Source organism: Astatotilapia calliptera, chromosome 15 (genome assembly GCF_964374335.1).
Source record: "Astatotilapia calliptera chromosome 15, fAstCal68.1, whole genome shotgun sequence".
In the NCBI taxonomy this organism is placed as follows: Eukaryota; Metazoa; Chordata; class Actinopteri; order Cichliformes; family Cichlidae; genus Astatotilapia; species Astatotilapia calliptera.
Window position 1 is genome coordinate 37,731,571 of NC_137436.1, and position 24,766 is coordinate 37,756,336.

The 24,766-nt window shown below is 43.6% G+C and overlaps 1 protein-coding gene across 6 annotated transcripts in view; it reads right to left on the bottom strand.

Annotated features, from left to right (window-relative positions):
- ephb3b (eph receptor B3b) overlaps positions 1–24,766 on the bottom strand; it is a 57,403-nt gene that overhangs the window by 14,094 nt on the left and 18,543 nt on the right. For 2 of the 6 annotated variants that reach the window (XM_026193984.2, XM_026193982.2), the window contains exons 2-10: positions 16,020–16,084; positions 10,824–11,496; positions 7,482–7,637; positions 6,230–6,565; positions 3,279–3,403; positions 2,628–2,790; positions 2,149–2,257; positions 576–628; positions 298–420 (exon numbers count right to left, since the gene is read on the bottom strand). In XM_026193984.2, coding sequence (XP_026049769.1) covers positions 298–420; positions 576–628; positions 2,149–2,257; positions 2,628–2,790; positions 3,279–3,403; positions 6,230–6,565; positions 7,482–7,637; positions 10,824–11,496; positions 16,020–16,084 — 1,803 coding nt within the window. Of the gene's footprint in view, positions 1–213; positions 433–575; positions 629–2,148; positions 2,258–2,627; positions 2,791–3,278; positions 3,404–6,229; positions 6,566–7,481; positions 7,638–10,823; positions 11,497–16,019; positions 16,085–24,766 lie in introns of all 6 variants that reach the window. The other 4 variants (XM_080290267.1, XM_026193977.2, XM_080290266.1 and 1 more) reach the window with 3 other exon arrangements.

The following is a 24,766-nucleotide window of genomic DNA, read 5'->3' on the forward strand; positions in this document are numbered from 1 at the left end:
AAAATAATCTACCATACAATGGGTATTAAAACTAGTTTAAACGCACACGGCGTGGTAAACGTGGGGGGTGCTAGAACTGTGAGTCACACTAACACAGTGCTGGACATCTGGAAGGCTAAAAAAACAAAAAACACAAAAACGTTCCTAAGAGGTGACGGTATGCGGTAGGGAGGCGAGCAAGAAGAGGGCTAGCGATGAATTGAGTGAAAGTACCGCTTGGTGTGAAGTCCTCTAATGGTATGGCCTGGAGGTGACTAGCAGTCTTCCCCCTGTAGCTCAGGAGCTTTGGTGGGTTACCTGCGCCAATGACCTCCTCGATCTTCACGCAGGACACATCGATCTCCTTGGCAAACTCGCGCACTGCCTCATTGGGGTCCTCGTAGGTGAAGGGGTCAATGTAGACCTTCATTCCCGGCGTTACTATTGGGGATTCAGTGGCAAGAACAGGAAAGTGAATCTCCGTTGCCAAGCAATAAATATTCAATGTGATATCTGTCTGATCACTTCTGACGACAGCGAGAAGCACAGACATGCTGCCGTTGGAACAGGCAAGCGAGCTTAGCGGAGAGACTTACTGTACTGCTGCAGTTTCTCTGTGTACTCTGACTCTGAACCGTTTCTCTGCTTTCTGTTGAGAAAGATGAAAACACAAACTGAGTCACGTGGTCCCTGCACAGTGGGACACAAACACTGCTGAGGAACAAAGGCACGGGGAGAAAACAGATCCCTAATAACGCCTAGTTGTAGCGTGAGATGCAGTCGCACTGTGATGTGGCATGGTAAATATGTGTAGTCTTTTTGTGCGCTGGAAGCAAGGGATACACTGATAAAGATTGTATCAATGCCTAGTGGTAAAAATGATTCATACTCGGGGACTGTAGCGCAAGTGTAAACAAAAGGATATCATACTATTGTCTGAAGCGGCAAGTGAAAGCCATTCACTCTCAGTACCCCCCCCCCCCCCCCCCCCAAAAAAAAAAAAAAAATGAGCAGCCGTGACAAAAGCGGACTCAAACAGCAAGCTCAGCTGTCTCGCTTTCCTCGCCCCGCAGACATCACACTGCACATTTCAATTCAATCTTGCTCTCTGGTTGTCAGTCTCCCTTTTCTGTTTTTATGAACTTATTTACTCTTGTCCTCTTATAGCCACTCAGTTCCTCCAGCTTCACCTCCATGCATCTGTCCCTTTCGCACCCAGCGGGGATGGGGTGTAGGCTCGGATACGGAGCTGGGTTGTTGAAATCACATGTTAATGTGCTTCCTTTGTTGTCTAACCAGTAACCGGGGCAAAAAATACCCGATGGTAATTTGCATTTTATTTTAAATTCTAATTTTCTTCTGGTATATGCCGAAGCTGTGTATTTTGTATCATTTCTATTTTTCTCCCTTCTTCTGTAGCAGTCAGAGCAGTGGCTAAGCCAAGACCCTGAGAGAGAGAGAGACACAATGTAGCGGTGTGAAAATTAGGGAGAGCGAAGAGGCAGGAGGGAGAAAGAAAAGGAGGGGGATCCAGGGAGATTATTATTCAGTCTAGCATGACCGATGCCCACGCTTGTCAGCAGCTGCCTGAACTGGCTTGCAGAGAGAACCCAAGTGGGCACCAGTCAGCAGTGGGTGCCAGCCTCTCGCACATATAGACACCCTCGCACGGCATTTTCTGCTTGACAAATGAATGGTATAAAGGATAAACGAGTGCGGTTAGACCCAGCTGATGTAGTGTCAGACTTTCTGAAAGGTAAGAGCAGCCACTTGCAGCTTCCCAGTCAATTGGGCTCAGCAGACAGGGGCGCATCTGGGTTCTTTGTGGTCGGGCAAACGCACAGTTGATTCTGAGTGCTGGGCCGTGAGGGCAGGCCTATCAGGCCCAACAGCTGCTCCACCATGCTGTTTCCACTGAGCAAAGTAGCATTTTGGCCAAAGCTGTTTACTATTCACAGATTCAGAAGGCTAATCTGGCATTCAGTGGGCTCACAGGTGGCAAAGCAATCCGCTGAGACTGTTCCGGGGCAGTTTGGAGGACAAGCAAACAAAGCTGACATTTGAAGCTATCTCGGTGTTTTGTTTTGTTTTTTTCAAATTGACGGGAAAAACAACAGTTTGGCACCAATGCTTCTGTAAGCCTTGCTGTTTTAGTAGCAGGATTCTCACCTCAGGCAGACAATAGCGATGACCACAACTGCAATGATGAAGACTAAGGTGGCGGTGGCTGATCCAACGATGAGCGGCAGCTGTTCCTGCAGCGACTTTGGGGGGTCAGCTTTACAAGATTAAAGAGAGAAGGTGATCAGTTAGTTAGTCAGTTGCCGCAAGCATCGACCAAACTAGCTGCAATCCAGCTCAGTACAAAAGTACGAGGTTTATTAATCTGTATACAGAAGAATCTGCACATCCTTTATAAAGTAGAGGAAGGGTATGGCTGATACACAGACTGGCTGACCATAGGTACATTTTCATCAAATCATAAGTCCGTTACAAGAATTTCAGTTTTTTTCGTTTCTCGCATATTGGCTTCTTACACTATAAACGCTTGAAAAAATCCAACACATCTATAAGCTTTGCATTGCACTATTTGTACAGACATATCCCAGTATATCCCCGGGTAGTAACGCAGGCGGGGTGTAACGTACTTTGGAGGTTGGTGCTGAAGTCGGCTGGGCTGCTGTAGCGACCGTAACCAGCGACTGTTCGAGCGCGGACCTGCACCACGTAAGGCGTACCAGCCTTAAGACCTTCAATGCGGGCGTTGCTCCGTTGGGCAGTCATGGTATGGGCAATGGCCTCACCCTGATCCTGCACATACAAATACAGGGATTAAACAACGCACCCCTGCTCCTCATTGTTCCTTCTCTAAAAGTTTTGATGTAGGTTGACAAAAAATATATAAAAAAGACAAGACCAAGAGAGAGAGAGAGAGAAAAGGAGTGCCATATCATAGCTGGTATGTTAATCTGACAGCAGAAGACAGCATATAGTGAGGACTGTGCTCTTTCCCCAAGGAAAACTCTAAACTTTCTGGGGTTTTAGAAACTTTTTAAGGCATGGATTGACAGAGGATGGGAGGGAAAAGAAGAAAAGGGAAGAGTACAACAGGGAAGGGATTGGAAGGATAGAAAGAGATGGAAAGAGTGGAATAAGAAGAAAAGGAAGCCTCACGGCCAACATGTGTTTATCAGCAGAGCCATTGTTTTCCACATTTACAGAAACACAGATGATACAGAAACCATGCGAGTCACTGAAATTGGATTGAATTACAGGCGTTCTCTAACATCGGCGCTTACCTTCTCATGGTACTTAATCTCATAATCCAGAATGATTCCGTTGGGCTTCTCTGGAGGCAGCCAGGACAGGCTCATGGTGCTCGCTGTGGCCGCCATCAGGTGAACTGTGGGCACTGCAGAGGGAGCTTCACAGGGGGAAAATAAATAAAGGGAAATCCGCTTTATTTATTGTTTTTCGTGTTATGTCTTTTGAAGTTCTGTGCCCTTTGTCTGTCCACAGAAGCCCAAATACAAAGTCTTAGCTGTGAGCTTTGTGAAAAGCTTTGGCCACTAGTTAGTATGCAGAGCCATTCCCGACTAATGCTCAAATTCTCCCTCCCAGAGTCCTAGGGGAACGAGAGGTTATGTCTAATTCTCCTGTAGCAAGAGAATCAAACTTTAGAAACTGATGGATAAGGTCCATGCAGTTCCCTCTGTCATATATTAACGGCGAGCGAGCTAAGGAACAGCCGCACATACAGAGTTTTGCACGTATGTGTCTGTGCACTTGCTTCACTGCTGCTGAGCTGTTACTCCACAATCTCGTTGAAATGTTTGAGAGGAGCTGTGCTTTCCTTTTTTTTCTCGGCTGTAGAAAAAGATCTTGTTCTTTAAGTGCTGCGCATGAATATAATATACAAATACAAAAATGTGCACACACCATACAATCTAATTATTTTATGAAACATGTAATCACTGGAGTTTCCCATACTTAGTTTACACGTGCCGCATTAACAGTAAACCCATGCCGCTCTTTCCTTTACTCCCTCCTCCACTCGGTCTACCCTTTTAACTTTACTTCACACCTTCCACTGTCTATCTCCACTATTACCTTTACTTGAATATAAATAATACACTTCCTGCTTTTTCAGTGGACTTTTCAACTCTTTTGCTTATCTTTCACTGCTACGGCCCTCCATCCACCCCCCCTTCCTCCAGAGTTTTATGACTTCTTCACAAGATGTCCTGTCTAACCAAGACAGATGTGCTGATAATCACTTCTGGTCAATAAGGAAAGTGAAGTGAAGGAAGTCAAGTGTTGCACAATAATATTATTCGATACTGTACCGCACTCATTTTAGGAAAATCCCTGGATCAGTGTTTCTCATTCCCCCATACCACACACCAGTTTTCGCTGGCTTTGTTAAAAACTTTTACATCCCATTTTTACATTCTTTCATCGTCCCCATTCCATTTCCTTTCTAACCTCGCTGCTTGTCTTGGAGACCAGACAACCTTCTGTTGCTCTGTCTTTCTTTCTGGTGTCTGCACCTCCCCTTTCCTGAGTTTTCCCCTTCCTTGTAAGTCCCATCTATTCCATTTCTCCTTGTCTCTCTTATTCCCCCAGAAGACAATGCTTCCTAGGCAGATCCCCTGGTTACTCTAGCCAAGGGATTAGGGGCCCTCCTCCAGGAGGAGACGTTGGGAGTAACCATGGAGGTGGCCCCAGGGGCTTATCACCAACCCAGTATTTATTTTGATTCTTAAAAGGTGACTGCACATGCAGGGATGGTCTTGGGACTACACAAATGGATAATCTGATCACAGATGATGCACTCTTGCCCTGTTCTTTCTCTTCACTGCTCCCTCCGCACCCACCTGACCCCAAGCACCCAAGGGTGGACACTTGTCCCTGTCAGCCCAGCGCCAAACCTCCCCATGAAACAATGAGGCCCTCATGTGGGGCTGGTGGGGCCTTTGGGTTCCAGACTCACAAAAAGAAGGCATTCCTAAAGAATCTTTTAGGAGTAGGCACACAAGGTCAAAGGTGAGGAGGACAAGGCCATGGAGAGAAGGAAAAAGGGTGGGGGAGGAGGAGCCAAGGAATAATCCTTGGTGTTTACTAGGCTAGCCGAAAGAGCAAACTTAACACAGCAGCAAAGAGTTCAATTTACAAGTAAAAAGAAAAACTGGAGTGAGTAAAAGTACATCACTGAGAATAGTGAGATTTCCTAGGTAACTGAAAAAATGATCATAATAGTCCCCCAGCTATAGTGTCAAACATAAGGCTCAGTGGCCAAAGACTCCAATCCAAGGAGGGCGTACATTCTGGACTTTAAATGTATTTGGAGTTTTTCCTTCTGATAAAGACCGTTCATATTGCACCAAAGTAGTTAAGTAATAAACAAACCATTTAAAAAAAGAAGAGTTCTTGTTTTTTACAGTATGTCCACAAAAAATGTGAATTAATGGAAACTTTCTAAACCTTTCGGATTTTTTTCTGTGATTTAAAACATTTATTCCTTATAATTTTAGCCCAAAGAATAATGCTGAAAGCTTTCTTTCATTTACTACAGCAGCTTTTCTTTATCATGTGGAAAAACTGAGACATACTGTTGAAACTGCACTTCTTTTTCTTATATTAAGGTATCTTAGGATACTTATCCTTTTTCACTGACAGGTGGAGTGTTACTGGTCCAATGCACGATATACAATTATTCTGACGTCCCTGGTCTACAGTCTCCCTCCATTTATTGATTTATTTTCATCACTTGTCTTATCAATAGCGGGTTCTATTACTCTGTATATCTATATATACCAGATGGGTTTAAAAAAAATCATCTCAGCTCTGATTGCTACATTGGCCTAGTTACTGTTTTTGCTGAGAGCTGAAGGATCGGTGGGTTGGAACCAGTGGGCAGCCAGAATACTAAAGGTTCCACACTTTGAATATACACTGCCTCGCTATTGCTATTTGCAGTGGTGTTAGCACAGAGCATGCTGTGGGCGTGTGAAAAAAAGGTCGCTTTCTAAGCTCATTCAGAAGAATGTCTTCCTTCTCAATCCCTGTTCAAAGGAAAAATATGTAGCACACTCCTACATACATACAAGAAATTGATCTCTGCTTTTTAGGCGCAGAGCGTATTCTCTGACATCCTTTTGTGTCTTTTCCCAGCCTTTGAAAGTTGGCATCGCCCGAAACATCAATGCTGATCTTTGCCAGGTAGCCACAGTGCTGAAGCTGCACCTACCGGCCTGATTTGTGGTGATGTTCACGGCGGAGAACTGGGGCGTATAGGGGCTCTTGTTGGAAACGCCGTTGACCGCCTGGATCTCGAAGCTGTACTGTGTGTGGGCTTGCAGGTTCCGGACCGCCACACGCCGCTGGGTCAATCCCAGGTGGCGCGGTGAGATGTCCACGTTGTCGTCGCAGCGCGAACACATTCCCCGGTCGGGGAGGCACTTCTTACAGATGACGTTGTAGAGGACATCATCGCGGCCGCCCAGGTCACGAGGCTCGCTCCACTCCAGCACGAGCGAGGTTTCGTTGACGCTGGAGATGACGCTGCGTGGGGCAGACGGAACGGCTGCAAAAGGAAGGATGGGATGAAGAAAATAGGTCGCAATGAGAATGCATTCAATCTCCGTGCACAATGGGTGTAAAGAAATTTGTCCTGGTGACAGCACAGAGACATCAGGACAATAGACAAAAGATTCATACTGGAAAGCACAGTTTATATATCATTACACACACATGCATTCATTATTCCATAACTGCGCTGCGGTATTAGTACATTTCTTATGCATTAACTAGACCATTTTCTTTTCTTTCACTGTAACAAGAGACTGTTCCAGCAGTTCTTCATTAAAAAAAAGAAAAAAAGAGGACAGGAGTTCAAATTTGAATTGCATGCTTATTTCCACTGTGTGTCTGTGTGTACAGAGTGCTTGGGGGCAACGAGCAAGACAAACTATTGGCAGAGTCTTGGCAATTCTTATCCAATTACCGGAGCCTTATCTCTCACTGCACTGTGGGAGAATCAGCCCCACACCCCAGCAACAGAAAAAAGGATCTTCTTTCTTCACTTCTGAATAAATTCACCCCTCAGTGTCTGTTTGCTTTTAATAGAGCCAACAGTAAAAAAAAAAAAAAAGATAAAGCTCACAAAAAAACAAGTGGGTTTCACTTTCCGGCCGTAGTGGGGCAGAGACGTTGTGAGTGCAGGTTGGTGGGAAGGGGAGGGGTTGGATGATAAAGTTGTGGATAACGCTGGGAAAGCAAGCAGACTTGTTTGCTGTCTGTGTGGCGTGGCAGGAGCATTGTGCTAGGAGCTTTTATCAGCAGTTGATGGAAATATCCAAAGACGTTTAATACACAATAACTTTAACTTTATGATTACAACACATTTGGCCCAGTTCTGATGGGAAAAATAGACTAGATGTAAGGTTGTCAGCATTAAAACGTACTGAGTTATACAGATGGCTGAAGGAAGCATTACTTACTAGTGCAGGGGGAGTCGGGAGAATCTGTGTCTGCGCGGTAATAACCGTTTCGACAGGAGCAAACACTGGCTGCTCCCGAGCTGGCACGGCTGTTGGCTGGGCAGGGCAAGCACAAACTGTCCCCCTGTTTGGACTTGAAGGTGCCAGGGCTGCAAGCTGATGGCAAAAGAGGGAATGATGAAGAAAGCATGACCAACAGCTTAAAAAAAACACAAACAAACTGATTTTACCACTATCATTTTAGAAAGTGTCTTACTCTGGAATGAAAAGACAAATTTTACTTTTGCCAATCCATGCCAATAGCCTGTAATTCTACTCATTTTTAGTGGAAAAAGTACTATAGTATTTGTAGTAGTCTCGGATCAATACTAGCACAATAGGATTGATACTTTGTTTCTAATTTCAGTATGTAGCCCACTGAATTGTGTTACATAAATTATGTTTTTGGAAGTGAAGAAAAAACTATACATCAAACATGTCGGTTTGTGTTGACTGCCATGTTCATTTTATTTATAGCCTACAGCACACTTAAACAACAGAAGCAACAGAAGTGCTTTAGAGGTAACATTGGCATCCCAGGTCTCCTAAAAACGCAGTGTCAAAAACATGAAAATCTGACTGATGTGCTTATGTTATATTGATTAATTATTTTTGAATGTACAAATAACATTTACTTAGTGGACGATGTATTCAGAATTTGCAAAGTGAGGAAATCAGGAAATGCAAACGTGCAAACATAAATCTTTGTATACAGACAGAGACCATGTCAAAGTTTCTTTTTTTTAAAAATTGTTTTTTCTCTGTATTTCTACTGAGACTACTTCTATACAGGAAACTACTTTCAGCATAACTTTACCTAAACTGGTTCTTGAAGGCAAGTCAGTAACATGAAAACACTGCTAGGATTTGAAAATGCCATATCTCCATTTATAGCTGCTGTTTGGACGTTTATAACTCGTGTGATAAGTTACAGACGTGCAGGGAAACTGTAACGGCAACATTGTGATTCAGGACGCTTGGGTAGGCTCCATATCTTTCATAAACTGTCTTGTTAAAAGATGAATGAGTTTGCCGCCATGCCTAATAAAAAAAGAGAGGCAGGAGCAGGTAAGAGAGGCAAAGTTTACAAGGGCCAGTTGATTAGCTGACCCACTAGCGCATTAGCTCGTCAACGTCAAGGACAAACTGCAATGTTTGTCCTCCCCCCCGAATGATAATTATCGTCACAGATTCCATGTTGGATTTATGCTCCCCTTTGAAAACGACTGAGGTCAGAGGTCAAATTTACAGCAGACCACTTACTGCTCCTGCTGTTTTCCTGCTTCTGAAAGTTCAATATTAGCTCAAAACCACCAGCTGGCTGCACCGTGTACATTAGCACTGAGTATATTTGTTCTCCCACCAATTTGTCAGAGTTATCCACACTGCTGGCTAACAGGAAGTTTGGTTTGATAAACAGATAAAGAACTGACCTTGAATTTAGGTGTCAGAACAGTTTCTTTAAACAAATTTGTTCATATTTTTTCACCTAACACAGAACAAATTGCAAGCTAATTCTGAGCTCACAGGGCAAGAAAAAAAAAATTTTTAACTGTTAGCAAAGATGTTGAAGAAGCATTCCCGTTAAAGGAAGCCTCTTTTTTTACACCAAAAGGTTGAAAGCGCTGATCAATCACTTCCAGCGAGTAAAGGGGTCATCCTGTTCCTTTTATCTATTTTCCCTTAGAGGAACCATTAAAGAATGAGGAAGAAAGACAGACAAGGGGGTAGAGCGAAAAGGGAGGGAGAGGTGGAAGAGGTGGAGGCATAGAAAATGCTAATCCTGTAGGACCCCCACCTCCCCTCTTCCTCGCTCCCCTGTGTCTTATCCTCTCATGCAGAACATAGAGCTTAAGGAACTGATTAAAATGTATGCTGAAATTGGAAAGTCTGAGGCATGAAAAAGTAAAGAATATTGGGGGTAAAAAATGTGCAGCTAATGAGTGGGAAGGCAAAAAAGGCTCATCGATTAATATTAATACTGACATCCTTACTGTAACTCTAGTGGCTTATTAATGAGCACAACGGCCTTCAGATAAGGAAGGAATTGGAGAAGTAAAGACTGGCGCAGAGAGAAATGAAGAGCTGCAAGAGATACTGTATGCTAGGAGGACAGAAAAAGCACGGAAAAAGGGTGATGAGAAATGAGCATGGAATAATATAGAAGGAGAGGAAGGAAAAGGAGAGAGGACCTAACGAGAACAAGAAAGCGAGATTTATCCCTTGTGGTTTCTAGTGATTAGAGAGCATTTTATCAGCGGCCAGTCACCAGAGCTTCAACCTTGAGGTGCCAGAAACAAACAAATGAGTTTTTAACCACGTTCACTTTAGATATACTACACTCTCCCCTTTGTCTCGTGCAAACACTCTCCTTCTAAAGGTGAGCGCATATTCAGTATCCACCCACTCCTGGAGTGGAGTGGATACAAAATATAAGGCCTGTGCAGCGTCATCGCTTTCTTCTATTATAGGAAGAAGGACCCAGACAGGCAGGGATCACCGCCGAAGTCGAAGCCCAGCGAACACGCACGGGGCACCTTGCATTCACGTGATCAATAACCTCACCAGATCGCTCTTTCACTCTTCACACACTTTCTTCACGCCCAGGCCTAATTTTACACCCACGTACACACAAGCACAAATTTTTCCATTTATCCTTCATTATTCTCATGCTGTCACCTGCACTCCATTTCAGTCGGGACCTTGCTGTTTAAATTTACCTTTCTCTTTCACCTCTGTGAACCTGTCATGTTTTCCATCAGACCTGAAGCCATTAGCCACTCGCTTTCATAAAGAGACAACACACTGCGCATTCATTTTGCAACCAACCTCAAGGCAAAACTGAGGTCACGGGAGTGCGTAGCCCTGCTAGTCTGTATTATTATAGCTTGTAATCACTGGATTAACATGTCAAAAGAAAACAAGATAAAATAAATTATTCATTACGATGTGTTGAGTGAACAATCCAGCATAAAACAGTGTATCCTGTAGCCAAAATAATGTCCAATTAATCTCTCAGGCAATCAGTGTGTTTTTTTCCACAGCAGTTAAGTCTTTGTGAAGACTAGGACCACTAGTCTAATACCATTCCATGTTCCCAAAATGTAAACGTAAATGTCTTCTCATATGATCTTCGTAAGAAGGCTCCATCCTGAAATCTGAGGACTGTAACATAAGATGAAGTAGCACACTATTCTGTTGTGGGTTTGAACCTTGAGCAACCTGTTGAAGAATGTCTAATCCACTTAATCCGCCACAACACGTCATAAACTGACCTAAATTATATATTGTGAAAACACTCACCTTGACACTGGGTGTCCTTCATGGCCGGTTCAAAACCAGCCATGCAGGTACAGGCTCCTACAGGAACCATCCACTCCCCATCTCCGTTGCAATAAAGCTTCAGCGGCACAGACACCTCCAAGGCATTGGGGACACAAGTTCCTGGGGCTATCACCAGCGATGTCGCTTCAGCCCCCGTTGCCGTTTCGGGAAATACGGCGAAGTTGGCGATTGTGGTGGAGCACTTCTTATAAAACACTCTGACTGAGATGAGCGACATGCAAGCACCGAGATCCTGGAAGGCCAAGTAGAAGCCAGCTTTGGACAGCGGGCCAAAACTTCTGACTTTCGTGTTTACCCGTCCAGACTCGAGCATGGAAAAACTCTCATCTGGGGCGATGGTGTCAACCTTCGCATAAGGGTTCTCCATCCAGAAAGGGCTGGTAGCCGTAGCTGAATCCGAGTCAGACTCATAGTAGAAGAGGTTAAATGTTTCTTTGCAGGAACCAGGGATGTTGGGAATGCTGTTGCAGTCACGCACTGTGAATTTCATCTCCACATATACGCGCAGTACATCTTTTCGCGGGATGAAGTCGCTACGTAGCCAGTTATTTTGGTTGAGCTCACGTACATTGCAGACTTGATACGTCCGGATGGGGTTCATGGCATCGTCGTAGCCACTGACCTCTTCCCACTGAAAAGAAATCAGATGAAGAACATGAAAAATTAGCAGCTGTAAATGTCTGATAGATATTGAGTTGCTGCGGGGCATCTTCCATCGAACCTAGATGAGCTACATTAAATCAAGTGGCATAAAAAGCAAGTGATTAAAGTACCAGGACACAAGTCATGAGGGAGCGAGAATTGGACTTTTTCAGTTTAGCTGTAATTCTTTTACTTCCATTCCCTTGCTTTTGCCATGATGCACCTTTCATTCCTGATTAGTGTGGCGAAAAGCCAGGCACAAGGACTGCAAATTCATCACAATTACAGGAACCTGTCACCTCCTCGCCACAGAGCCACCAAAGCATGTTTACCTCATATCTGTTTGGAAGAACCAGCCACACTGCTTCACAACCAATTACGCTTCAATTACCGAGCAATGACTGCAACGTCCTCTAATAAAAGCGGGGAAAAGGCGGCAGTTAACCTTCATGCTTTTCTGTTTTTACACTCTACATCTTTCAATGCTACTACAGTACCCAGGGGGTGAATTACTCGGGATAAAATGGGATTAAATTTTCTAAACTTTGATTACCAGCTTCATTAAATGAGTGCAAGCAAACCAGACTGTAAAAGCTTTGCTGTGAGACGCGTTAATGTTATGTCTTTTTTTCTTCTTCTTCTTTTTTTCAATCTCGAATGAGGACACCGCGATTAAATCATTTCACTTCAAACAGCAATTCCTGTGTGTATAATATATCTAAGTGTGTGCGTGTGTGTTTGCGTGCGTGTGTGTTTGCGTGCGTGTGTGCGCACGCTGAGGGATCTGCTCCCCTTTCTTTTATCAGACAAACATTTGAGTCAAAGTATTTTTAGACACGTTTAAATACAACAGTAGTTAACAGTGCTATGCAAAAGACATGCCAGTGCTTTAGAGCATTAAATGTAGAGGGAACAGGGGAGGAAAATAATACTAGAGAAGGGAATAATGGGTGGCTGTAGCTTATGAGGTAGAGCGGGTCACCTACTAATCAGAAGGTTGGTGGTTTGATTGCCAGCTGCACCAGTCTGCATACCAAAGTATCCTTGGGCAAGATCCTGAATCCTAAGTTGCTCTGATGCATTCACTGGAGTGTGAATGTGTGAGAATGTGAGACATTGAAAAAAGTGATGTATGGATGGGGCAAGTTCTATAAAGTGCTTTGAGTGACTATATATAAACCATTTACCAATAAGTCGCAGGGCAGTCAAAAGCTAACACACCACTTTGCATTTAGGTATTGATCATTATTAATCTCTGCTTCTACCAGACATTTTTTCCTGCCAAAAGCTAGTTTTTCCTTCCTACTGTTGCCAAGTGCTTGCTCAGAATTTGTTTGATTTTGGGGGTTTTCTCTGTATTACTGTAGGGTCGTTACCTTGCAATATCCTCAAGCGCCTTGAGATGACTGCTAAAACTATACACCAAATGCATAGTGCATATTTAGCGTAACTGGTGGTGAACTCGCTACCTGAACCTGAGACATTGCTATATGAGATATCTATAGTAAAATTAAATCTCTACAGTTATGTTCTTGGGGCTGGATTGTACCTCAAAGCATTTGCCTTCCTCAACACTCGAGTAAATAGATACCGCTTTTCCTCTTCAGAGCCAGTCGTTTCCTTCTGAGCTTGAAGCATCTTAATTAAGGCTGTGATATGGATGTGGTGGAGACAAGGCTATTCATCCAAGACCGTGGAGGCCATAAGGGACACAGGGGGAAGAATGGGTGTAGTTTGGCTGTGGCATTAAAATGATGGCCTCACAAGAGCGGGAGAGAAGGAGGAAGCGACCAGAGGGAATCGATAATCACCAGCCAGGTCAATGGAATGGCTAAAAGCATGAAGTGTCAATGGGTATTTAGTTTAGTGTAATAAATCACCCTGCGCAAAAGAGCAATGCGGCCAAGTGTTTTGTGGCTGTGCGTTTGTATAAATTTGCTCATGCGAGCTTGTCTGGCCAAATTTGTGCTCACTCTGTGTGTTTGTTTGAGAGTATATATATATGTATAGGTGTGGGTCTGTTTGTGTATGCGTGCAGTTAGAAAGGGGTCAACCAACCCCCCGTCAGACATGCACCAGTGGGCAAACAATCTGAGAGCCTGCTTACCAAGCCTGAATGAATTAAGCATGTTGTGCAAAAAAGGGTCAAGTTTCTTGGCGTCGATTTTCAACAAGATGAATTGTTATGCAAGATTGGCGAGCCTCTCTGTTTTCTCTTTGTCCTTTCCAATCAAAGCTTTAACTTTCACCTCCAGACGGCAACGCACGGGCCTTAAACATTGCACATTTTGGTGCAACAATAATTCTCAAAATCATCATTTAAAGCTGTTTTTTTTGCCAGTTTTATCATGTTTTTTCATCCTTCGACCTTGGATGAATTAAAAGAGAACATTTACTCTAAGAAACCTTCATGGCAACATGGATAAACTATTATTATTAGCTTTAGGCATTGCCTGAAATGCTGAAAGTTCCAACAAGCTCAATGCAACCAATTAGTGTGTTTTTATTTTGTTGTTTGTTTAGCCGGTTCAATAATCCCACTAAGGCTAATTTAATACTGTTCCAGCTTGTTTATGACACGTTTTGTGCAGGGAAGGTGGTCTTGTGAAGGAGACAGTCATATACCGACAATACTTATTATCTCTGTAGGCTCGCTAACTTCATATATTGTTGTCAACGTATGCTTAGGGAAAGCCCTGTGGGTATCATTCCGGGTCTGAGGAGAGCTACTCAGCGGAATTCCCCCTTCTTCGCCCATCTGGTTTGGAACATAAACGGCATGATTTATAGACAAATATTCACACGTCACACATGGAGGCATAATGAATGCTGGAAATCCAAACGCATCAACCAAACTGGTGCTGAGCTGCATGCATCCATGCCTCATACAGAGATGCTACAGTCTATAAAGACAGATGCAGACAGACTGAGAAATGCACATACCATAGCAAACAGAGACGTGAAAGAATATACTAAAAGAATGTGTGTAAAACACAACAACCTAGTGTTGGAGCATGTAAAGACACTTCCTTACGATTATCAGCGCTTACAAACACAGCTTCTGTGTAGCTTTATGTTTGTAGCTTCATTTGCATGTGTTTTGCAATGTTATTTAAAAAGATGGAGACGATATGATTCGTGTTTGGCATGAATGAGAGAATGTGTAGTGTTAGATTTGCTTTTTGAGGAACTGATTTTCTTGTCTCATACACTCTTTCCTTCTTGACGCACGGACATTGCTCTGGATTTTCCTGAAACCCTGTCTCTCTCTCTCTCTCTCTCTTTCTCTCTCGTCCCTTTCCCCGCAGGCTGCTTTGTTTGTCCTCTTATCCACGGCATCGGTTTCTCTTAAACACTCGTCACACACAACAAAAACAGGTTGGGTCGTTCCCACCGCAAGACTGCGAGAGCAAACAAACACGTATACAATAAAAGTCTGCGTGAAGAAAGGAACAAGGCAACACGGACGATTGATTTTGCGAGAGCGAGGGACTGAGAGTGAAAGTGAGGGAGGGAGGGAAAAAATAAAAGGAGGGAAAACGCGCACACAAACACACAAAGGGTGGAAAAATAACTCAGGGACAACAAATGCTGTCTGTGGCACATTCTGCTGCAAACACACACCCACCCAAAAAAAAAAAAGGGCCAAGGGGACAAATTCATCTCCACCCTTTTGGCAGGTAATGTGGGAAATCTGGATTGCAAAAGGGCAGCTACTGTATGTACATCTACTGAGAAGGAGCATCTGTTGTAGGATTGTTGGAACAGAAACAGAGAGGCATGTTTTTTAGGTTCCTAAACCATGTCTGCCTGGACCTCGTGGGAGCATCACCGCTGCATTGTAGCGTAACAGGATGAAGAGGTGTGTGTGTGTTTGGAGGGAAGGGGGAACAGAAATGGGACATGCCAGGCTGTGAGAGGGTTTGTCCTCCTGATTGTTTACAGCTGAGGTGGCTAGTGTGTGTCTGGCACAGTGAATGTTTAATGGCTAGGCGAAAAGGAGCATAAGGAGGGTGGGTGACTTTGAACAGCTGGGGAAGAATCCTCTGACAAGTGTGTTGTGGTAAGAGCAAAAATATACTAAAAAAAAGGGGGCCCATCGTTCAAAAGACAAGGGCCAAGTCAGAGGACCACACAAAGGCAAGGGAGGAGTGCTGGCAGTCTTTGAAGTATATCCGAGGAGGGGTCGAGGCTCTTTTTGCCTCATTGTGGAGACCACATGGGAAAGCCATGTGAGGCTGTCATGGACACTTTGTGTAAGGTAGATTTGGGTGCTGAGACATTTATCAGCGTTTAAAAGGGAACTTCATGACAACACCAATGCTTTTTTTTTTTTGCATTTTTCAAGAGGAGGCAAGAGGGAGTCAATCAGGTCAGTCAGGTGAATTAGATGTCAGTGCATCATTTGTTTTGCTGCCTAAAATATTTTAATTTCATCAAATGGTAAAACATAGCCTGGAGTATTGCTCATTATTAACACAACACAATGCACACTATGCCCAGTAAACTCACCCCAGTCTCAGGATGTGCAGTCCAAGCCAGTTCTGTCGTGGCCCACTTTGTGTCCATCAACGTCTCTGAAAAATGGAAGCAGAAAGAAAACAACACAATCAAACAAGGAAGAAAAAAAGAGATCAGTAGAACTTTCAGTTGTTTTACAACAATCTCATAAAACTTGCAAAATGATCCAAGGAACAGATACGAGGCTCTGACCAAAGCTGCTTTCAGAAAACTGTGTGAATAAAGGACACACAAGCTCACAACTAACTGAATTGATTTAGACAAAGGAGTACTTTATGTGCAAGTGAGTATGTGTGGGTGTGTGTGAGTGAATGTATTATAGATGAAACACGAGACAGACAAAGGTCCCGATAGGTGATCAGTGAGGTATTGTGTGATATTTTACTGTTGCTCCTCATTAAGCTAATTAGTCCCAATTAGGTGTTTCCCTTAAACAAAGCTCTCACTGCGAAACAGTTCCGCTTCCCACAGAACACGTGACACACAGACACACACTTGATAAGATATAGACACAGTTGTAAAACTCAAGATATACAACCCAACAGAATACTTGAATGGAGAGCAGGGGCAATAAATTTCGGTGTCACAAAAGAGGAGCTCTCGAGTGGAACACAGGTCGGTAAACTTCAATAGGATTCGTTTTGCGTCAATACTTGAAGGCACTTCAGTTTAGAACATTCTTACACGTATCTATATGCCACACACGGGGGATTTCACACACAAAAACATCAACAAATGGCTCGCGCAAGTTGAAGTGGACAGAGATCTCCCCTGCAAAACCGTTTTTGCTCTCCACTTTCCACTTTCTTGTTTCTACTGGCAGAGATGGGAGCTTTGCGAGAGCGGGGAAGGAAGACTATAAATGTCGAGTCTTTTACTACCTGGCGCTCAAGGCATGATGTGCAGCCACCGTTATTATCTCAACCGCTGTGCTGTTCTACAAGATAGTGAAAGATGATGAAACGGTGCAGCCAGTGAGTGCTTGGTCATCAAATGAAGTTTGAGATTTTCCAAGTCTTTGCAGACTTCTTTTTTTTGGCTTGCTAACTAATTGTAAATAGGTCCTAGGTATAAGTACAATACTATAACTCAAGGATTTTTACCACACATCAAGCAACTGCTACATTCAGGCAAACAAAAAGAACTTCAAGCCCCTTGTGAATTATATCTAACTTTGTCCAAGTGTTATGCTCTTACAACGGGGAAGTCCCACTCATTTTCACCCCTGCAGACTTTGACTGAAAAAGGTCTAAAACTGTCACCATGAGCCAAATCAAAGCCTTTATCATAAGTGATTCCTTTTGCTTAGCGGGTTTGCAATATTCTCAATGTGTTTCCAGTGTTAAAGCAGGGAACTCATGAACGTGGTGTTTGCTAAGAGCTCCCTTTGTAACCAGATGTAGCCACATGTGAGCAACTGAGGGCCTGCTTGTGTTTTCTCAGAGAATGGGCCAGCACTCACTAGCTGCAGGACTTCCTGTGACTCATACTGTGACAGTGTGTGATTTGGGACCTGTTACTGACAGCCGTGCAGGTAGGTAAGCCGGTGAGGTGAAAATTATATATGTTTGCCGCCTGGTACTTATTATTACAAGTCGGCCTTGTGTTTGATGCGCTCGCTTGTCATTAGAGCTGGCCTCGCTGAAAATGACAGCACGGCAAAACGCAAAGATGAACGGGGAGGGAAGGAATGGGATGCGGGGATGAAGCAGAAGGGACGTGACGTGAAAGAGAGATAGATATGCAAAGTGCAAACAGACACACCTGTCCAGCCTGACTCAGTGGTTGGGACAGCAGATGATTCGAGACCGCACACTCATCGCTGAAACCCTCCTTTCTCGCTGCATCTGCATTGTTTGATCTGGCCGGGGTTGTGTTTTGTGTGCGTGCATAACTGTGTGCTTGCAAGTCTGTGTCAGAGGACAATTGTATGTGTGTGTATTTGGTGCAAAGTCCTGCATTGTGCCCAAAGTGGAGCACCAATCCTGAGTCAATGGGCCAGAGCAAAAGTGGTGAATGACCCTGACCTAACCCGGCCGCTCCCTCTCTGTCAGTGTATGTGTGTCAGGATGTGTGTGTGTGTGTGTGTGTGTGTGTGTGTGTATGGGTGCCTGCCATGCTCTGTCCACTATATTGCTGTGATTTTAAATAACACACCTGGCATTACAAGCACATTGTAAGAATAAAGCCTGGACTGAAAGTCCAAGCATCTTAAAATTATCTAATACACGGACAAAAAAAATCTAATAAAGTGTGCAAAGCAGACTCGTACAGATAATAAAGGACAAGAAGGAGGCAGAAGGAACTAGATTATAGAGCGAAAGGTATTCTGTAAAGGAAACAAGCCCTGAAAGCTTAGAAGACTATAATGGCAGCACGACTTAAGGGCCCGAGTGAGACAAAAGAAAAATAAATGGAAAGAAAACCAGAAGGACAAGTCGGTTAAGAAAAAAAACAAATCTCAATTAGACTCTGAGATGATTTCTAAACACACTGAGTGCACTGGTTTGCCTTCTATGCATTTCATTTTACTCTTTCAAATCTTGTAAATTGAGATAGGGGAAAATTGAAGGGAGCAAACAAAGGAAATCAGGCAAACGAACATGCAAATTGGCTGCTGTAAATCACACACGTGGTGAGAGCGAGGCATCGATGGGTCACAAACAGAGAGGCACAAGGCTTCACTTTTCTCACACTTTCTCCTTTTTTCAATCTCTTTCTCAACCAACTCTCCCAGTTTGTTATGTTTCTTCTACTTGTCCCACTTTTCTCTCCTACTTCAACTAAAAAAAATTGTTTTTTTAAAATCTCCTTCTCTTTTCTCTGCCTTCGACGCCAATATCTGCAGCCGTGCTCCTGTGTTCTTGCTGCACAGTGATGTGACATGCGCTGTTCAGGGGGGTGTTTTTCAACCCCCTGTTGCTCACAAAGACTTTTCAATTAGCGAGTCACTGTTTGAGTAACCTAAGGATTGCTTTAGTAAAGTGTTATTTATGGTAGAGGTCAAATGCACCGGGGATTATCATAAAAACCATGGGGGGAAAAAAACGGCTGTGACATTTGTTTTCTCTGTGTCCTCTGACTGTGTGAGAAAAATTGTAGGAATACAAACAGGCTTGGAGAGATCGCACTCTGGCAAATAAATGCACACACACACACACACACACACACACACACACACAAACACACACACACACGCACACACACATGCGTACAGACACGCATGCAAAGCCAAACCCCTACACTCTAATCCTGTAATGACAGGGCAGGCCTAATAACAGGGGAGGGCACTGAAGCGTTCGTCCTTATGGCCGCATCCAACGTACGAGCACGCACACGCGCACACGCATACACAGAGTTACAAGCCTCTTAAAATATTTCTTTGTTCAAACAAGCAGACTTCTTAAAAGAAAGAAAAAAGAGAAGGAGAAGAGCAGGAAAAGAGAAGAAAGGCTATTATTGAGAGGGAGGAATGCGCAGTCGTTTTCAGGGTGAAGGCTGCAGGTCACAGGGAGCACACAGGTGAGTGATTTAGCTCAGGTCTTGCTTTGAGCTTCTGAGTGTGGATGTCTTTGGTATGTGTGATTCTTCAAAATTCAGACAGCAGTCACCAAACTAATATTTTTAATGAAATGTTCTTTTCCCACCTTGACAATCAAGCCGACTAAGTTCTCTGCTATTAGTGCAAAACAAAACGGCTTCACCTTAGAAATTACCACTAACTTGTGTGTTAATGAAACGTGACAAAAGCAAGATTTTGCGTCCAGGAAAACCCATAATAACATAAAAATAAACTCAACTCCAAACCCTAATGACTCCCTTCCCATAATCCTTTGCTCGGGGCTTCTTCAGTAGTTAATTATCTTCTCCCCACCTCTCCTCTGAGTTGCTTTTGTTGTTGTTTTTTTGTATCTTTTTTTTTTGCAGTCGAAGAGACCAAGCACATGGCAACCTGGCATGGGGTAGCCACTCCATTAAAATACTATGCCGTCTGGTTGCCAAACACTTGAGCCTCTGTTTAGCCACTGAAACAGTGGAAAGTGTCAACACTGAGAGCGAGGACCCCACACTCAACTTATTAGCGCTATTAGCCTGATTGATTTGTGCGCTATCTTTGTTGGCTCCACTTTTGTCATCCAGTGCGAGGCTGAGGCAGAGAAAGAGGAAGCGGGGCAGGAAAAAAAGGAAAGCGGGAGGAGAGATGCTATTCAAATTCAAATCGTCCGAGCAGTCTTTTTTGCCTTTGTGCGAGGCCAGAGGGCGATGATTAGGAGAAGTCCCCTCCATTTTATAGCTAGACCTCCCCTTCAGCATCCCCACACCCCCACTCCCCCTGTGTGCACGCACACACACACACACACACACACACACACACACACACACACACACACACACACACACACACAGTCACGGTAATTGGTTGCTGCAACATGGACAAGCCAAGGAGTTGATTCCTCTGTGGAATTCCTGAAGGGACTCGCCTCCCATGACAACAACCCCCCCACCTCCCATTAGCACAAATACACACACAGACACACACACATACTTCATCCTACTACTGCAGTCAGTCATCACACAATGGCTGTCACAAAAGAGGTGTGTCCTGCCTGTATGCTAACAGGGAATGCTGCTGGAGCTTCATGAGTAAGTTGTCTTTACCTCTCTGTCGTTTTCTCTTATTTATTTATTAAATATAGTTTTTTCATCACTGGAAACGTCAAATTAAATTAAATCTTTGCTCTATGAATACGTGGCTGCGACCTTGCCCTCGGTTACCTTCCCTTCATCAAGGGATATCTCAAGGCTGAATACCTTTTTGTGCATTGGGAGGAGGGGGGGTTGAACGTCTGTCTGCTTATCCCACCTTGTCTCCGGAGGCAATGTCTGTCAAGCATCTCTTACCTGTCGACACTTTTGTGATAAATAAACAAAAAACAAACAGCTTTTTTTTTCTTTTTGCTGGGAGATGCTTTTAGAGAGCAGAGCTGAGCAAAGTGGTTGAAATGGAAAAAGAAAGGGCTTTGATCGCAGCAAGGAGGATGCAAGCTAGCGAAGCTGAGCCAATACATAGGCCTATATGTGTGTGTGTGTGTGTGTGTGTGTGTGTGTGTGTGTGTGTGTGTGCGTGTGTGTGCCTGCTTCAAACTGAGGAGGGGTATAGCCTCATTCAGAAGTCTCATCTAGTTCCTGTCCTGTCAGTGGAACCGGCTTCTTTGTCTTAACCCACCCCCACCCCTCCTTCGCTGTCTTTCTCTCTCTCACTCACTCATTCCTTCTGTCCTTCTCTCATCTGTCTCCTTCCCTCTCTTCACCCCTCCCTCCCCCCTTTTACTTCTAATTACTAACCGCAGAGGATCTGACGAACAGGTAGCCCTCAGGGCAGCTGTCTACAAAACCAGGTGTGCCTTTACGGGTGGGAACACATGTTTGTCAGTACGTGTGCGTGTTTGAGTGAATAAGTGCATGTGTGTACGTCGGGCCTTAGTTTGACTCACAGAATTTCTGTTTAGCTTACTGCATAGTTGTGTGGCATTCTGACTGAGTTAATTACTACACAACCCAGTTAACTGTTAATATAACTGGTTTTCTGGGAATGCTTGAAATCCCCCTCTCCTCACCTTAACCAACCCGAGCCTGAGACCCAGCACTCGCAGGAGCCGACACTGTGCCGTGGTTTTATTGGACGGCTCTGTGTTTTGCCTGCTTTTGAATAAGTCGCAGCACCTTCATCAGCAGTACTGACAACATAATACGTACCCACTCAAACACGCACATTCACAGTTGGGGGTGAGTCATTAGCGCTTGTTTTATTGGCTGACACAAGCACTTCGGATTGCCTTCAAAATCCAATGCTGCTAAGATTTAATGGAGGTCCTTCATAGTGAGTGTATCAGCATTTCATTAGGAGAGCGACCTCGGCTTTGTTACGGCGCCTCGACCTGATCAATTATTCTTTTTATTGTTCTGAAAATATGAGTAGTCACAATAAGATCACATATCACATTACTTGGCTTTGTAGCTTATGCTTACAACTTCCATTTCCCATACTGCTTTTGTTTCATAACATCCGCTTATTGCTTTCTTCCTCTCGCTCTGCCTTACCACTGAATATAAACACTGCCTAGTCATATTCATATACTACTGTATGGAGCAGTATATGAGCAGATACAAGCTTCCACAACACTGCAGAGGCAATAGCGCAGTTTTCAGGGTGTTTTCACAGTGATGCATCCTGTGTGACACAAAACTTACTCGAATTCATCCCCTACTGAAATATTCCCGCGGAGGAGTCATTCCAGCCACTGTGGATTTACCACACGGAGATGTCTGGCCTTGTCTTTTGAAATCTGAATATAGCTCTCTGTGATTTTTCTTACTCATTATTGAAAAAAAAGCATTACATCATGTACCATGCTCAGATCAGCTGAAACAGAACAGCACTTTTTACATTTACAGTTAAACTATCACGTACTTTGGCAAAAATGTCAAGAGGCAAATAGATAATTAAGGCTTCAGTAATGTTTTGTTGTAATCATCATTTTTAAGGTTTGGTGTAATATTTATCATTTACAACCTGCTCTGGAAAGGGCGTGTGCTTCGTTTGCAAATGATTACTTTAAGGGCATCAGGTCTGGCTTTGTTTAAAAACCAGCAGGAAATGGGCGCAAAACCAGATTTCTGTAGAAATGATTGGTGTTTACATCACCCAACATGGAAACTATTGCCTCAAACTTTGCCATAGATGAAGTATTTTTTTTGCTTACAGCCCTTCCTGGAAATTAATCGCCCCACTCTCCTTCTAGATTTTACAACATTTTAAATTTAACTCTAAGACTTTAAAAAAAATGCTGACAATTAACAGTGTTTAAGCAGAGCCCTCTAGTCCTGAATTAGATGGCTGAATTAATGCGAGCACTGGGTGAACTGCGCAGCGTGTGCCTCTGCGTGAGACGCTTAGATGCCATCATCAGATTTCCTGGCAAATGACTCAGCCGGCTGCAACTTAAAAATACAAGTTAGCGAGTAGCAGGTTTGCTTTTACCTCAAAGGCGTGCATATGGAAATGTGGCTCTCCTTATCAAACTCTGTGGGCATTTGGATGTGCGCTTTTCGTTGTTTTTATGCGAGTGAGGCCGCTGGAGCGGAGTAATTTGTCTTTTTGCATCTGCGTGGTTGTGTATGATGGAGTGTGTGTGCGTCGCTACAGCTGTTGATTTCATTTAGTATTTACCCCACACTCCCTCTGAGGGGGCAGCAATACCTGGTATACGATTCATATTCAAAACGCTATATAGCACAACTGCAACCCGAATTAGATTGATTTACTAGACTGTAAAACAAATACACTGCATACTCATGTGCATGAACACGAGCAGCAACGCATGTCAAACTTCTATAAAAAGACTTCTTTTGATACAGATACAGATCTTCTAGCATGTGCACCTCAATTATTTTTCACTTCAACTTCTACTGTGTAATACACAGATTTTTTTCACCAAGGCTTCCTTTTTGCAAAAGGGTTCAAAGCCTTGCTCAAGGGCACCTCGGCAGCTGTTGTGCAGTTCTGCAAACAGTACAGACTAAAATCATTATTTTACAAATAATTTACCACAATATTTTGAATTGTATAAAGTAAACAGCAGATTATATATATATATATATATATATATATATATACACATAAATAAAGCTTCTTTTTTTTGGTTTAGGTATAAAAATCAGACATTCATCTTTTTGCACTACCTGCCTATGAGTGTCTATCTGTGAGCTGAAGCTCTGGTGGATTTTGGGCATTAGTGGTCTAGGCTAATTGTGACAGGCGAGAGTCAGGGCTCTCTGCTACTTCCACTTAGCATAGCATATCTGGGGCTTTCTCAGCCATCAGTTCAGTCTTATATTTGATCTAATCAATCCCTCAGCACCACAACATTTGTTCAAAAACTGTAATTCACCCCAGATCAAAGCAAAAAGTAGTAGTTTTTGCAGCAATACTGAAATGTTGGAACATATATGCCAGATACAAAAGGGAGCAAAGGAGGGATGATCAGTGGAAAATTAAAGAGAAAAAAAGATGTGTATTGAATTCTTAGCACCTCCCAGTCCTCCACACAAAGTACAAAGAAAAGAACTACTGAACACTGTTTTATGTGAGATATGCAAAGGAGAATTAGGTGAAGTGAGGAAGCAGAATCGGAGGGAACACGGTTTGCTGCTTTGGGTGTGGCCGTTTTTGATTACAAAAAAATAACTCAATGCACATTCATTCATACTGGCATTGCTTAAAAGTCTTAATAGAATTCAGCAAAAATCAGACAGAGAGAATGAGGAAAGGAGGGAGGCAGGAGTCAGGGAAAACTGGGGGAGGGAAGGAGGGGGGAGAGAGGGATGGGAATGCAGAGAAAGGAAGAGATATTCAACGTACAGACAAAGCGAGGGGGTGCAAAGAGGAAAAAGATGGGAATGAAAGGCAAAGAGGGGCCAGTAAGGTAACAAAGGGGGTGGGGGGCGGACGGAGAGGAGAGGATGGAGAGCTGCTGCACGCTCTCTTGTATTCCCCACAGCCCCGGCACGTCTTTCTTTGCCACTGTGTCGCTGGCATGCTAACACGCTGTCGCCTTCAGAGACAGTATGTGACTGTGTGCATGTACACAACTGCAGTGTCTTCTGTATGTTTGTGTGCCTGCCTTGAGTGTCTGTGTTTAACATGCAGCCTGATGGGCTCATTGCCCTACTGCTGC